The following is a 15089-nucleotide window of genomic DNA, read 5'->3' as shown; positions in this document are numbered from 1 at the left end:
GAAAGGATGCAATGGGCTTGTGGCAGTGATTAGTTTCAAACTATTTCAAAGTTATTCAACAATTTACCAGAGAAAGGGTAAGTATTTGCCTCTCTTCCAGACAAAGGCTAACCCACCAGAGGCGTGACACCCGACCCAGGTTCAACGACCACATGTGAGTGGAGAGGAGACAAAGGGACTTTTTCCCATTCGTTATTGTACGACAAACGGGGGGGACCGTTGCATTGATGCTTACTTACCCTCTTGACTTGGGTTTTCCCAAATGCCTCTGTGGATCATCTGGGTGTTGCGTGATGTCGATATTCTGCTGTTTGTTCCAGTCTGAGGTCCCCAGGAGTTGAGTTCAAGGCTTCTTTTGGTTGAATGGAAATGCAAGTTTCTCTCCTTTGTTGGTGTAGAAATAAATATTCCAACGATGCAGGCCTCCTTTGGACACTGGATGGGAAAAAGAGGTCCAGTGATGTTCACCATTTTCAGGCGGCGTCACAGCAGCTGCTCCAGGACAGGTTCCCTTGAAGGTGGGAAGCTGGAATTTGGGTAGAATGTGCCTAAGGCACGCGCAGGAGACATCCAAAGATCCAGACCCCGGGTAGGAACTGCTACTGCTCGGGCGGGGTAGTCCATGAGCGAGTTGGTTAGTCCACCGGGCAGTCCAGGAACAATTCCGAAGGCTTTGAAGAGCTGTATCATCTAAGGCATCGAGACTAGTTGGTGCGACTACTCCAAGGGCTGAAGCACTGCTTAGGGTCTTCGGAGATCAATCTGATGAGAAGGGCTTCACCTGGCTGTACACAGGAAGGAACGCTAGTCTACTTCAGGAGTCCTCTTTGGATCTTCAGCGGGCTGCTCTTCGAGGGATTCTTGGCTCCAACGTAGATCTGAAGAATGGCTGCAGGCGGAGTCCTTTTATCCAAGATTCGTACTGGAGGCAAGTCCAAGAGCACCAATGATAAGGATCTGCACCATTCAAACAGCTAGTAGTTGGCTAATCTGTGACAGCTACTGGTTATATATCCGCCCCAGAAGCAAACTTTCTGTCTGCAAAAAGTTGAAGGTTACAGTTCTCCAAGCCAAGTGCATGGCCTTATAAGGGATATCCTAAACTGGCATTGCAGGAAGGCCACACAATAATATGGCCAACAAAGCTAGTTAAAATATTGGTGCACTGCCTTTTTACGGCACTAGCAAGGTTTAAGAGCCATACGCAGTAAACATAAATGTGCACACCAAAACAAATGCAAAAATGATAAAAATGTAACTGCTGCCACCAGTTTGTCTTTAGGCACATATACACCTAAACAAGAATCCCCTGTGTAAAATTCAAGTATCCCCATTGCACTGCACTTAAAGGTGCTGTGAGCAATGTTTAAAAAGTACAAGATTTCAAAAGGGAAACAGTTTCCCGGTGCTGATATTCTGAACCACTGATCAGTTTCCCCATAACAATGAGTGCAAGGGAAGTGAAGCTGAAGGCTTTACCTCCCCTTTTAAAATGTCAAACAGGATCAAAAACCAAGCAAAAAGAATGGGATTCTATGCAAAACTATGGAGGAACCTTTGCCAAAATATCATTCCTAACAGCCTGTCACACCTGATTATGGTGCTTCCTGTTGCAATCAGTCTTCTTCACAAGCTAGAAATGTCATGGGTTTACCTGCTCTGCAGAAACCTTCGTCTATTTTCTCTCGAGTGTTTAGCAGGAAGGTGCCTGGTAACAGGATTCAGCACCGCAACCTACCGAAACTAAACCCTGCGTTCAAAAGTGACCACTGCACCCACGGCCCCATGGTCTTCCTCAACTGGACCTAGCACAGAAGACTGTGTTCCCAACAGATTCGGGAACCTCGGCTGTGGTTTCCTGAGAAATCAGGTTGGGGGGGAATTGGGTTAAAATATATGTTCCATCCACACCTCCCCCGTTACCCCAATGATCTCCATATGGTTACCTGGGTTTAAAGTCATGTACCTAAATAACGCTTTCCTGACTTTGGTGGGTTGGGGGCTCGTCAAGGATCCCTGCCTGGGCCTATCGTAGGGTCTGTGGATTGAGTGGGGTTGTTTACCTGAACTTTACTTTTTCAAATGCATCATAACCACCAGCATCATTTTATCCTTTTAAAAATATCTTCCTGAAAAGTCTGACTTTAGGGCACATGACCCCAAACCATCTTGCGGCTGGACTCACTAGGTTTTAGGGAAACTGTTCTGTGGTTATTCCAATGTATCTTTACTGAATTTTCTTGCATCTGACTAATTTACCTGTGTTAAACTAGTTATCGAATCATGCTTTCTTCTCCTAAGGGTGAATGTATATATCTGTTTTATAGTAAAGTCTGTGACAGTATTTGTCTAGATGTTTTACTTATTTAGTAAGCTATTACATCATTGTCTATTTTGTACTTGCCTGTTTAACTGGAATTACTGGTGGTGTTCTTTGTGGACTCATTGTAGCCCTAGACCACTCTCGCAGCCCTCTGAGACTAATCCTTGCCACTCTGTTAACTTACCTTGATTGGGATTTGCTAGATTTGTGTCTCCGTGTTCACCATAATAGGTTGGATTCCCCAAATCTATTGATTGTGGAGATCCATTGAGACACTGGCTGTCCCATCCTGTTGGAAATTTCTATTCCCTTTAAATCTCCCCCATGACTTTATATGCTGTGTACTTGCGATCAGGTAGTGGACCTACAGAATCATACAAGAGTTATGTTAGAAACAATTATAGTGCGCACGTTCACCCGAAGGCATCTTGCTGCAAGGGTTTTCCAGGTCACAGCCCTGAGTATCGGCTCAAAAAGGAGAGATGGTTCTCCATCCCCCTCAGACATAGGGGAGGCAATTCCATAGTTTGGGGGCTGCGAACAAAAAGGCTTGACGCCCACCACACTCAGGAAAGACTAACTCTAAGAATGACCAAAAAATTGGTCACACTCAAGCTGAGTAGATGAGCCGGAACATAGCGGTGGAATTCTTACCTCAGATATTCAGCCCCATGCCCTGACACTGACTGGTGAACCAGGCAAAGATTTAAACTTGATTCTCTGGGCAACCGGAAGCCAGTGAATATCACACAGCACTGGACTAATGTAGGATCCATACAGGAAGTTGGTTGCCACACGGGCAGCGAGATTTTGTAGCAGTTGAAGACGGTGGATTGACCCCAAAGATTGGGCTAGATAGCGTGCATTGCATTAATCTATCCGTCTTCGGATCAATGAAGCTACCGCCAGTGGTCTTAAGTGGGCCGGCAGGAACAGGAGTGCCCTGCGCAGAGTTTTAAGCATAAGGTGACCCATTTTACAAACCACACTTATTTGATTTGGCTGGACCGAGACCGGGAAGAAGAAAGAAGCACCCCAAGGTTTTTGACACTAACATCAGAGTGGGGAGATCACCCAACGTGGAAGGCCAGAGTAAAGACCACCGCCCAGATTCAGATGGAGAACCGACCAGAAGGACCTCAGTCTTATCCCCATTAAGTTTCAGCCAGTTCGCACTCATCTACTCCCCTACTGCAAAAAGGTACTGCTGAAGGCCAGACTGCCCCGCCTGGTCCAACTTGACCAGGATCTGGGTGTCGTCGGCATACAAGTAGCTACGAAACCCAAAGGAGTGGATGAGGCGGACCAGTGCTTGGACATAGATATTGAAAATCATGGGGGACAAGGCAGAGCCCTGGGGGACCCCACAAGTGGGACCACGTGCCAAGGACAGAAAAGGTGAGAGCAGAAGTGACTGACTCCTCTCAGAAAGGAAGGAAGCAAACCATGCCAGGATGGCCCCAGAGAGGCCTGCCGTGGCGAGCAAAGAGACCAGGATGGAGTGGTCGACTGTGTCAAAGGCCGCCGACCGAGCTAACAAAATCATGGCCCCCACACTACCCTGGTCCACCAGCATGGTCAAATTATCCAGCACACTCCGTACCCCGCCCCGGATGGAAACCAGACTGAAAGGAGACGAAGAAAGAGGTTGTTTCTAGAAGGGAAGAAAGAAGTGAGACAAGTGACTCAAGCAGCTTCATAAAAAAAAGGGGAGAGAGAGGCCGAAAGTTAGACAACACCGTGGGGGTCTAGTGACGGCTTCTTTAAGAGTTGAATTACTGTTGCTTGCTTTAGTTTCATGGGAATCGAACCTGACTGGCCTGATTCACGGCATCTGTTAATAACGGCAACAGATACGGCTAATTGCTTTGTCACCAGAGGAATGGGGTCCGACGGAGCAGCCGATTTAAGCCGACCAACAGCCAAATTGACCACCTCGTGCGAGAAAATAGGAAATACGCCCATGTTTTTAGAGGGTTCTCTGTCAGCGGGTCTTTAGAATGATCCACACAGTAGGATCTTGTGGTAACAATTTTTTCCTGAATTGTTTTCCATCTTAATAATAAAAAAAATCAGAAAGGGAGTCACATAGGGCCTGTGAGGGCTGGACCCTGGAAGAGCGGTAGGAAGGCGAGGAAAAGGATCTCGCCACTCAAAAAGGTTCCCTGGATTGGTTTACTGCGGCCTCCACTTTGGCTATTAGAATATCACAGTGATAGTTTTTAATAGCGGAGTTCATTAGCGCCTTCTCGGCTGAACCATAGGCAACCATAGGCAAGTCGGCATTTACACTCAGCTTGCCTGACCAGCAGAGTTCGGAAGGAACCCTCCGTACGTGGACCAGTTTCACAGGGGCGACAGTCTGCTACCTCAGTAAAATGGAAGAGAGGGATTAACGATCAGGCTTATCCAAAATCCTGCACCTCTCGAATATTAAGGATGCCAGGGTGGGCATATCTACAGGGCGCCAGTGGCGCCTTAGTAGATGCTGCTTAGGCGCCTTACTTTGAAGGAAACGGACTATGGTCAGACCAGATAATTTTTAGGACCACAGGGCAGGTGACACTGTCTGCAGTGGCAAAAAGCAAATCCAGTATCTCACCTTTCATTGTGGGTGGGCTCTACGAAATGTGGGCGGAGCCCCAAGTCCAGTAGAGCTTCAGAGAACTGGGCAATAGCTGGAGCGCAAGTGATATTAAGTCTCAAATTGAAGTCACTCAAAATCATTAGGTGAGAGTATTTGACTCGAAGAGTAGCCACCAGGTCTAGAAAAGGATTGGGGAACACGGCATAGGGTTCCGGAGGCCGATATACTAGTAGGGAGTGAAGGGTTAATGATGCTGAGATAATGTCGGACTAGCAGTGCTTCCATTTCCAGCGTATGGTCCAGCTGGATCGCTAGAAACTGGAGCGCGTTTCTAAAAACGACCGCAGCCCCACCGCCCGGAATGATGGGAAGCAAGGTCCAAGCAAATGTTAATCAACTGGAAGGGCCTGCACAGGAGTCGAGGACTCTGATAGCCATGTCTCCGTAATAAATCCAATATCCCACTTGTTCTCTCGCAAGAGATCATGGATAGACGGTGCATGAGCCGGGGTAGAACGTGTATTCAAAAGGAAAGAATGCAGCACATTTTGGGCCTTACCTGAAGGAGTACCATCTACTGGAGGAGTGACTACAAAATTAGGAGTTTGGATGGTTCTGTCTATTATTTACCATATATTCTGTAAGACAGTATGTTATAACAGTTCATTCTGCCCCAACCCTGTCGATGTCTTCTATCCTTAGTGGACCCAAAGTTTAGGATGGTGTACGAAATCTCTTAATACTTATTATTTTTGTAATATACTAGGTTTACAATTATTTATAAAGCACTTTTGTCCAAAGCACAGAATATGTAAACCGTGTAGAATGGTTTGCAAATAGATATCAGTTTGGCACCAAACGGGCAAGCAAAAAATTGCGAGCTGGAAAAACAATACAAAAATCAGTATCCAGCTAATGTTACTTTAAACACGTCTTAACCACTATGTAGGATATGAAGGAATATCCAAAGGAAGAGCGTTCCAAAGCTAATGGGCCAAACGTTAACAGGCTCTAACGTGAAAAAGGTGCTCATGGGGAGGGGGGGGCGGCGGCAATGGAAATGTATTACGTTGTGAAAAGCAAAGAGGCCTAGAGGCTTAATATAAAGAAACCAAACGCGGGTAACATAGAACATAGATGCATTTAACAATAATACAAAGAAAGTTAAAAGGAAGCATTACCGGAATAGGAAGCCAACAGTGTTGAGCAATACATGGAGACATTCTAGCAGATAAATTGAATTCAAAGAGAGCACAAACAGCCTAGTGTAAAATTGAACACAATGGTAACCAAGCCTAATTAGGCGAACCAACATGGTGAAAAACAAAAGTGTAAGCGATAAAGAATCGGGGTTTGCAGAAGTAGCTGAGTAGATGAGAAAATTGACACATGATACATTTTATGAATAGGGAATTAGTGGATACTGACAAGTGCACACAAACAAGAATTTGTTTTTGGCATGAAAGATTAGAATGAAACCAAGATCACAAGCATTTTTGGAAGTTGTAATGGAGGAACGAAAATTAATAAGGGAGGCTGGATTGTCATAGCAGCATGGACAAGCTAAATTTTATTTATTTATTTTGTTTACAGTTAAGACTATAAAAGATTAAGCCGTCCAGGAATGAATAGACCATAATAAGCATGAAGATAGCTATTCATGTAAATAATCAGTAAAGGCAAGGAAATGAAAATCTGTGGGTCCTCGGCATAAAAATGTATAGCTAGTGATGAGAGAAGAAAGATGAATGACATACAAAGTGAACAAGTGTGGCCCCAGCACTGAGCTCAGAGGAACACTAAGGGAAGTAGTGATGGCGAAGAGCTAGAACCTTTCCAATATAATGGAAGGGTCTCGTAAGAAGGATGGGTCAATACCAAATCAGGGCACAGCCAGTAAAATCAAGGGATGATGGATTGAAGATAAATGGAATGCTCAACACTGTGAAATGCAGCATTGAGATCTACTGAGACCAAAACTGAAGAATGCTTGGAATGACTTGTGAGGCAGAAAAAACAGAACAACCAGATAAAGTAGGAAGTGAGTCTTCAAGAAATGTGTTTATGTACAATCCTTTCTAACACTTTAGAATTATAAGTGTGAAGAGAGATTAAGAAAACATTAGACTGATATGTATATCAAGCGTATATTTCTTAAGAGGTATGCCAGTGGCCCTTGAGATAACCGGGTAATAGTCAAATGATAATAAATCATTGAAGATGACCAAAGAGATGGATGTAGGTCAAGGAAACGGGCAGGGGATGTCTGAGAGAGGGAGATCATTTGGGTTACCTAAAGATCGGAAACGGGCAAAAAGGTATTAAACGAGATCGAAGTCAGAGTTGATGGATTTAAGCGAAGCAGGAGTAGGTTGAAGATCACAGTGAAAAAAAATATGGTTTTGGGTCCAATAGCTGAATGTTGAGAATGAATTGACTGATGAAGGAGAAAAGCAATCGATGACCAGCAGGTCTGAGATGACACATTTGACCAATTCAGATCAAAATCCCTCCCTTAATTAGAAGTAGGAGGAGAAGAAAGATGCATTAGAAGATTATGTAGTATGACATAAGGGACACTTAGTAGAATCGGAAGAAATAAGATGAATATTAAAGTCCCCCAACACCAGAAATTGAAAATTGGGAGAGGATGCTAAAGAGAAATGAAATCATTCATAAATGGAAGTCAAGGCCTGGGAGGAGGATGGATAGCCTATACATATGTAGGATATGGAGAGGAAGAAACAAGAGGATAGTCAAATGAAGAACCGGGGCCAGGAGGAGTCTTGATTGATGGGCTACCAAACAGGGCTGAATAAAATACCCACACCAATGCCCTAGACACCTTGGGGGAATGCAGATATGAGGATTGTGATGAAGTAAAAGCAGCAATCGTATTGCTGAATCAAAGTTTCAGTAATGCATAATCCAATGAAATGAACAAGTCCAGAACAAGTTCTGGTTTGGAAACTGAGCCGAACGTTCCAGGAACCAACATTAAAGTAAAATGGCAAAGTTAATCAAATAGAAGATGTAACAAATTGGACGAATGTGGGCAATCTGACTTGATACTGACTGCCATTTGGCTGGCCGATAATACTGGAATTTCCATTTACAGGCATATGGCTGTTTTGCCTTTTATTTTTATACCATGTATGCTACTAACACTCTACAAGAGAATTATATGTGTAAAGTAATGCACATTTTCTATGGGCAAGTGGGTGAACTCATTGTACTTTGGTGTCGGCCTAAATCACCTTTCCAGAGTTAAAATAGTAACCTGGCAGGGCAGTCGGGCGCAAGAGTGGTTTGGCTTCCTTTTTGAGCTGTGCTTCACCCCACCTTAAGTGGTTGTACAGACCTCACCAGAGACTGAAGAAACTTAATTTGGACTATTATAATGTTTCCATCGCTGGATGCCCTATTACCACTTTACCTAAAGTAAAAATGCTTGGAGTTCATTTAGATCAAACATTGAACATGAACGCTCATGTGAATAATGTGGTCTCTACATCTGCTTCTTATATTAGGCTGCTTTGTCAATGTTGCCTTTTGTCAGAACAGATTCATTCCAGTGTTACAAGGGCCATAATGGGTGCTAAGCTTGATTGCTGTGGTACGCTACTGTTGGGAATAGGAAAAGGTGAAATGGGTGAACTTCAAGGCGTTTTAAACCTCGTAGTACGCGAGTTGGGTTGCAGTGATCACATAATCCAAGCTAAGAAATCCTTACACTGGCTCCCAGTCCTGACCAGAGTATCCTTTAGCTGTCTCACATTGGCTCACAAATACCCATTGAGACTGTGCCAGAATATCTTGGAGAAAAGCTGTCCTGCCTTCCAAATCAGAAGGTATTAAGATCCAATAACTTCAACCTGTTGAGTGTGCTAAGAGCTAATTTGTCCTTTTTTTTTTTTGTTGGCTGAGGGGCTTTCCATCTTATAGCGCCTAAACTATGGAATGCTTGTCCTCCAAATTTGCAGGATTGAGTCTCTTGGTCTGTCTAAGAGAATACTGAAGACCTACTTATTCTCCTGAGATACCTTTTTGGCTTACTGATGGCTTCCTGGTCTCCGTTGTTGTGGGTGTGTTCAGCGCCCTAATCCCTCTGGGCTTATTCTGTTGGTGCTATAGAAACATTAATAGAAAAAAAATTGCCTGTGTGGACATGAGAAATAGTAGTCGTCGCCATCCCTGGGATGCACAAGCTGCCAGGAGTCCATGACATTCACCTCCCTAAACAGATGCAGAAGGGTGCTGCTGTTGCAGTAGTCTGAAGTTGGTGGCAGAGATCTATCCAGGTGTGGGTCCAGTGTAGTGTTAAACCCCTCCCACCACTATATGACCCTCTGCAAGTTCGGCAAGGTTAAAGAGGGCACCTCATTGGGGGCATAGACTGAGGCGAAGGTAAACCGGTGACCCCTCCCGCTGGCTTCCTTTCAGGAGGAGAAAATGTAAAGGGAGCTCTTTAGAAATGAGAATTGCAACTCTCCCCCCCCCACCCCCCTCGCACAAACCCTCCCACCCCTGCTAGTCGGCACAGTATCTGGAGAATGGCCTTTCTTTGGTGGTCAGTCAAAATGTTGAAAAAAAAAATATGTATTTTTTGGGTTCGGTAAGTAAAAAAAAAGGGGTAAAATAAAAAAAAAATAGAAAAAAGGGGGGTTGGGGGAACCCCCATTTCGGGAAAAAAAAGTATTGAAATTTTTTTTGACTTTCGACATTTTTGTTTTCAACCAAATGACTATAAACCCCTTTCTTTATCTAGGCGATATCAAGCCTGATACATTTAGGGTGGTTATCTGGGATGGTGGGCGGATCCCCTGCATCAGTTGTGTTGGACATAGAGGTACACGCAGCTCCTATGAGGTGCGTTGTCCAATAGCATGGGTCTTGCATGTGTGAGTGTCACGATAGGGAAGGAGTGGGGTAACTAAACCAAAAAGAACATTGTGCTTGGTTGTTCCGACCCAAAAAGACTTGTAGGCTAATATGCCCAAATTTGGGTGAGGCTTAACCATTGCACTCATGCAGAAAGTAGAGGAGACATTTGTTAGAGCGCGCTCTGGATAACTGCAGTTGCACAAATATGCAGCGGCTTCATCAGACAACTGAATAAGCGTACAACCTCTGACACCCAAGGAACCCTCCTGGGGCCCATGCGACTGAACAAACAAATGCAGAGGGCGTTGTGTGTTGTCTTGTATTGTTATTTTAAAGGTTTTAAAAATATATTTTTTTAAAATGCAGAGGGCATAGGGTCGTGCCTAGTCAAGTGTCCGGGGAATGGGGATTGAACCCGCCCCCTGCTTGGAGAACGGCAATTAGTCCCGGGCTCTCTGCGGCATCCAACTCAGTTGACTATTCGGCTTCTGGATAGGATGAATCTTGAGAGCGTGATCGGCCAGGGTCCTGAAGGAATGCGAATGCGCTTGGGTTGGACAAAGTCCAGGGGATATTGTTCCGAGTGAAAAGCGTGCAAGGAAAATCCCCAGTGATACTTAATGCTCAGCACCTCGCCAACGTAGAGGGGGCCAAGTCCTGGAACTACTGGATCAGAGTATCTCTATAGATCATCTCTCCTTTTGATCGGGCCATTTTCAGGATGTCGTCTTTGACCTTGAAGTAGTGCACCCTGGTGAGAACATCAGGGACCAGATCTTTGGCTTGGTAGGTGGAGTATACTCTATGGGTCTGATCTAGCAGCATGTGCTCACTGTTGGGGACCATCAAGATGGACTTGAAGAGGCCCAGCATGAATATCCAGCTCTGTCCAGAATCCGGTTTTGGGATACCTCTGATGCAGATGTTATTCCTCCTGGCCCAGTTCTCCGGGTCCGCCTGCTTCACCTGGAGCTGCCAAGCTGTCGACTCGAGAGCCTTCACCCTCTTACTGAGTTCCTCAAGTACAAAGCGCTGTTCGCAAGATGAGCATTCGAGGTCACTGATCCGATGTTCCAGGCCAAGCGCAGAGTTGCGCAGTGTTGAGATTTTCTATCCCAGCTCTGCCACACTGGACTGAATCTCATTTTTAGTCTCCCGCAGAAGAATTGCAAGGTCATGCTTGATAGCCAACGGTTCCGTCTGGAGATTCTGACTGTCTGGTGTGTGTACCTGTGCCTCAATCTTGTGATCTTTCTTACTTTGTTTTCTGCCGTGGCATTCATCATAGTGATGTCTGTTGATTTGTTGTGCTTCCCTGGCTTGGCCATGGTTCAACCACCAGCAGTTCAGATGAGAATGGAAGGTCCAGGTGGAGAGACAACAAAACTAGCCCCATGGGCCAAATCCCCCCCCCCCCCCCCCCACACCTCCGGCAGCATTGTCGCAATGAGGGCCAAGTCATCCCCCACAAGGAAGGTGGGCGCGGGGACACTTTGCCTGCAAGGCCCTGTTACGGTCCCAGATGGTAGGCTGCTGAAGAGGGTGCTGGGCAAGGGACCTGGCTCCTTGCCGGCACATGCAACATGAGCCGCATCTCCAGCATCCCCATGCCCTGTTCACTCAGGGGCGGAACTGTGCTTTGCCCCACTCTAGGTCTCTTTGCTGCTCTCCACTGGCACCCGCTGGGCACCCCTCAGCTCTGCAGGGCAAAGACCGCCAGGGAAGGCGCAAGCCAACACTCCCAGCGCCGTTGCAAGGGGGTTGGTTTGTTGGTTGCCCGGCTGAAGCCTAGGACCTCGCCCATGTGCACCGAGGCAGCACCTTGGCCGCTGCCAATTTCCTCTTCCTGGGCTACAGGGTCTGCCACGATTCCACGATTCAGTCACACCCACCCCCCCCCCCCCCTATGGGAAGGCAGGCCCCACTGCCAGCCCGCTGTCGGCCCTCGTCCGCCCACCTCTGGCTCGCCAACACACAGTGTCACCCCCCCCCCCCCACACACCACCCCAGCAGCTCAAGACTTGCCTGGTGGAGGTCTAGGTGCCATGCAGTGAGGACTCTGTTGTCCGGTACTGGGCTCTTATCTATCAAGCGTGCCCCTCAGAGCCTCACGGAAGTGCAGCAGCCATGCCAGCTGCCCCGCCACATCCCCTTCCTGCCCTGTTCCATCCCCCTTTTCCTTCTAGTGCACCCATTGATCCCCACATCCCCCCCATCTGCTGGTTCCCCAGGCCAACCACTGGTTTCTTTTCCCCAGTGGGCTATCCAGAGGAATCAAAACACAAAAATGGCTTTAAGCCGTGTCCCTGTTTCGTATGCGTGTCCGCAGCCTCTCCAAATGGCACCCTGCTAAACCCGAAGTCAATTCTGGTGTGTATCTTCCTTGCATGGAGCACCAGGATTGTCCAGCCTGACTGGCATGGTTTTTCGTTTCTTTTCAGTCCTACGGGACAAAGGGAAAGATAGACCAACATTGTGCACAACTGGTATGGAACAAGTGGTGGTACTGCAGCCAGGCACAAGTAGAAGGGATGGAGACTTAGGCCCTCCAACTCCCATAGCCCTATTATGGGGCAGGACTGGCACTGGCAAAAACCCTGATAGGCCTTCTGCCCAAGGTTGAAGGGGCGATCCTTCGCCTCTTGACCGGGTCAGATCCCTGACACTGTCGCACTCTGCCTTGCTTCTAATGCAGAATTGATCCTAATTATTTTCCTGTGTACGATAGACCTACATAGGTGGCTTGGGCGGTAAGGACTAAGTTACCCAGGTAAGTTTAAGCTTTCACATTTTATATTTTCTGCCAACAGTAGTCTTTCTTGCATTCTGCCTCTTCTGATGTTTTACTGTGTATACCTCTTTATATGTTCTGCGCAGTGCTACCCTTGGGAAAAGGTTGTTATAGGAATGTAGGTAAAATGAAAGACTGGATTTTTTTCTTCCTTTTTTAGGATACTTTAAACAGTTTCCTGGCTTTTTTTTTTTTCTTCCCCATAGGTGTGTCTGAATCTGAACAGTCGCTAAAAGGCACATCGCAAATAAAAGTATTATGTACGGAGGACATAGAAGGGATGCGACAAGTTTGTAGGGTGAGTAGGAATGTGTACAATGAACAAACAGCTTGCTCCATGAGTAATCCTATAGGAGCTGTGACTCTCGGTAACATGAGTTTTATTCCCTAAAATAGCGGGGACACAGGCTTGAAGGGCTGCCCCATTTTTGCCAAACTATACAATGTGCCAACAGTGTTCCCTATGTGTACCAGGAGTCCGTTACCTGTGAATTGTTTTCTTCGTTCAACGCTGGTGTCCTCTCGGCTCCTCTTTGCGAGAGAGGTTCCACTTGGATCTGAGGAGATTGTAGAGGCAGCTGTGACGGTCCTTATTGGTCTAGGTGGATCTCTGTGAGACAGTGCTCTGCTGTAAGTTATGCATAATGGTGCGGAACACAGGATCTTCTAGCTGCCTCTTTACTTGGATGATTCTTTGTAGTTGGCCTCATATGCCGCATGCAGTGAGCTAATGGATATAAGGTAAGAGACCATTACCACAAAAAAGATGCTCATTCCTCCTGCCCTCAAGGATAGAAAGGCAGATACCACAAAAAACAGCTCCCAAGCGAGCACAAGGGATAGACCATTGTACAGACTGACACCTATGTGATCGAGTGAGAAGCAGAGGGTGGAAGAACTTTTAAAAATAGAAGTTATTAAGCAGAACAGAAGTGGGGAAGTGATGCAGGACTCATGAATGGAAACAGCTATACCTTCAGGTGGGTGTCTGTGAGAAGCATCCTTTTCACCCTAATGTTTTTAAAGATACCTGCAAACACTTAACACTTCGGTTTCATTTGTTGATTTATAAGCAAATGTTCTTGGTCTTGTATCTGTGCTCTTACCAGCTTATTCTGTTGGTTTTCTCAGATCTTCAGCAATTTTTGTGATGTCCCTGGCATTGGAACTCCCCTTTGCCACTCCCCACCCTTGTCCCCCACCTGATAGCACATATGGTTTTTAGGACTGGGTATTTTTAAGCACCCAATTTTGTCCCCATGCGATTATAGCACCCTACACTTGTTTTTATGGAGGTGGCTGGTGACCGCTGTATTTTACGTGTGGCTTTAACAAGGGCTCTGCCGGTTTTACTCCATTGGTAGTCCAATGTACCAGTATGATCGATGTAAGGCAGTTTTTGCCAACCCTGTGAGGTCTGTACTAACACTAACCTGAAGGTGAGGCAGTCTACCCTGCCCAGGCAGGCTTTACTATAGGAAAGGGAAGTAGGCTGACTCAAAGGTACAATCGGACAAATGTATCCATAGATTGTGCACCACATTGGTATACTAAAAAAATAAACATATTTATTTGATTACACACTTTTATATTACTAGCAGATAACTTTAGTAATCAGAACAGACTAAAAATATGCCCAATGTATACAGTAAGCAACACACTCCTGTAATATATTGTACGTCCATTACCTGGTGTTGTGCACATTACATTTAAGGACAGAGGGTGGTAAGAGAAACAGACATTGAAACAGTCAATATAGGTTCTCTATACATTGCCAACACTTACAAAGTATTCATAGACAACAGAGGACATAATATTTAGTACATACCGTTCTACACATGACAGTAAATGAAGGGCTTTGAGGGGGGCAAAACATTCCTAAAGAACAGCAAGATGCCACACGAAGATGAGATACTTTTAGGCTGAGAGCACCAAGGCATTAAGCTTTAAGGATAAATTAGATGGTGACACCAGAATTAGTTGGTGTAATCGGGCATTCTCTTCAGCATGAGTATAATGTACAGCCTTAAAAGTACAATAAAAATCACAGGAGTTAGCTAAAATTCGTCAGTGGACTAAATCGCACTGGACCCAAAATGGATGAATATCCAGGGGCAGGTACTTAAAGTCTGCAAGGTTACTTTGCGGGTAAGGGGAGTAAAATATGTCAATATGCATGTATTGATGGAGACGGGTATTTTGGGGGGAGGAGGGGCAGCAGGTAAGTCCCAGTTTTACCCCACATTTGCAGGCAAAGAAAAACATGGGAGGACTAAAGGAGGCCCAAAAGTAGAGCTTCAGAGGCAGAATCGAGAACCATGAGCCCCTAGAAGATACAGTGCAGCAAGAAAAGCCTTAATGGAAACCAATATTAAAATGAGGTAGAGACCCACCTAGGAATAGTCTCAACCACCGACCACAGGGATTTCTGAGGGGGAAGTATTGTGGATAACCCCTACCCCGTGGCCTAGAGTTATGCACTCTGTGTTTGTTCCCAGAAAGTC

General features: G+C 45.8%; 1 protein-coding gene across 1 annotated transcript in view; it reads left to right on the top strand.

Annotated features, from left to right (window-relative positions):
- Positions 1–15089, top strand: part of METAP1 (methionyl aminopeptidase 1) — a 673612-nt gene that overhangs the window by 243272 nt on the left and 415251 nt on the right. Inside the window, exon 5 of the mRNA XM_069630447.1 lies at positions 12792–12883. Within this exon, the coding sequence (XP_069486548.1) occupies positions 12792–12883 (92 nt within the window). The remainder of the gene's footprint in view (positions 1–12791; positions 12884–15089) is intronic.

The sequence above is a fragment of the Ambystoma mexicanum genome, chromosome 6q (genome assembly GCF_040938575.1).
Source record: "Ambystoma mexicanum isolate Mex_15411 chromosome 6q, UKY_AmexF1_1, whole genome shotgun sequence".
Taxonomy (NCBI): Eukaryota; Metazoa; Chordata; class Amphibia; order Caudata; family Ambystomatidae; genus Ambystoma; species Ambystoma mexicanum.
Note: the sequence above shows the minus strand (reverse complement) of the source record. Positions and strands in the feature narration are given on the sequence as shown.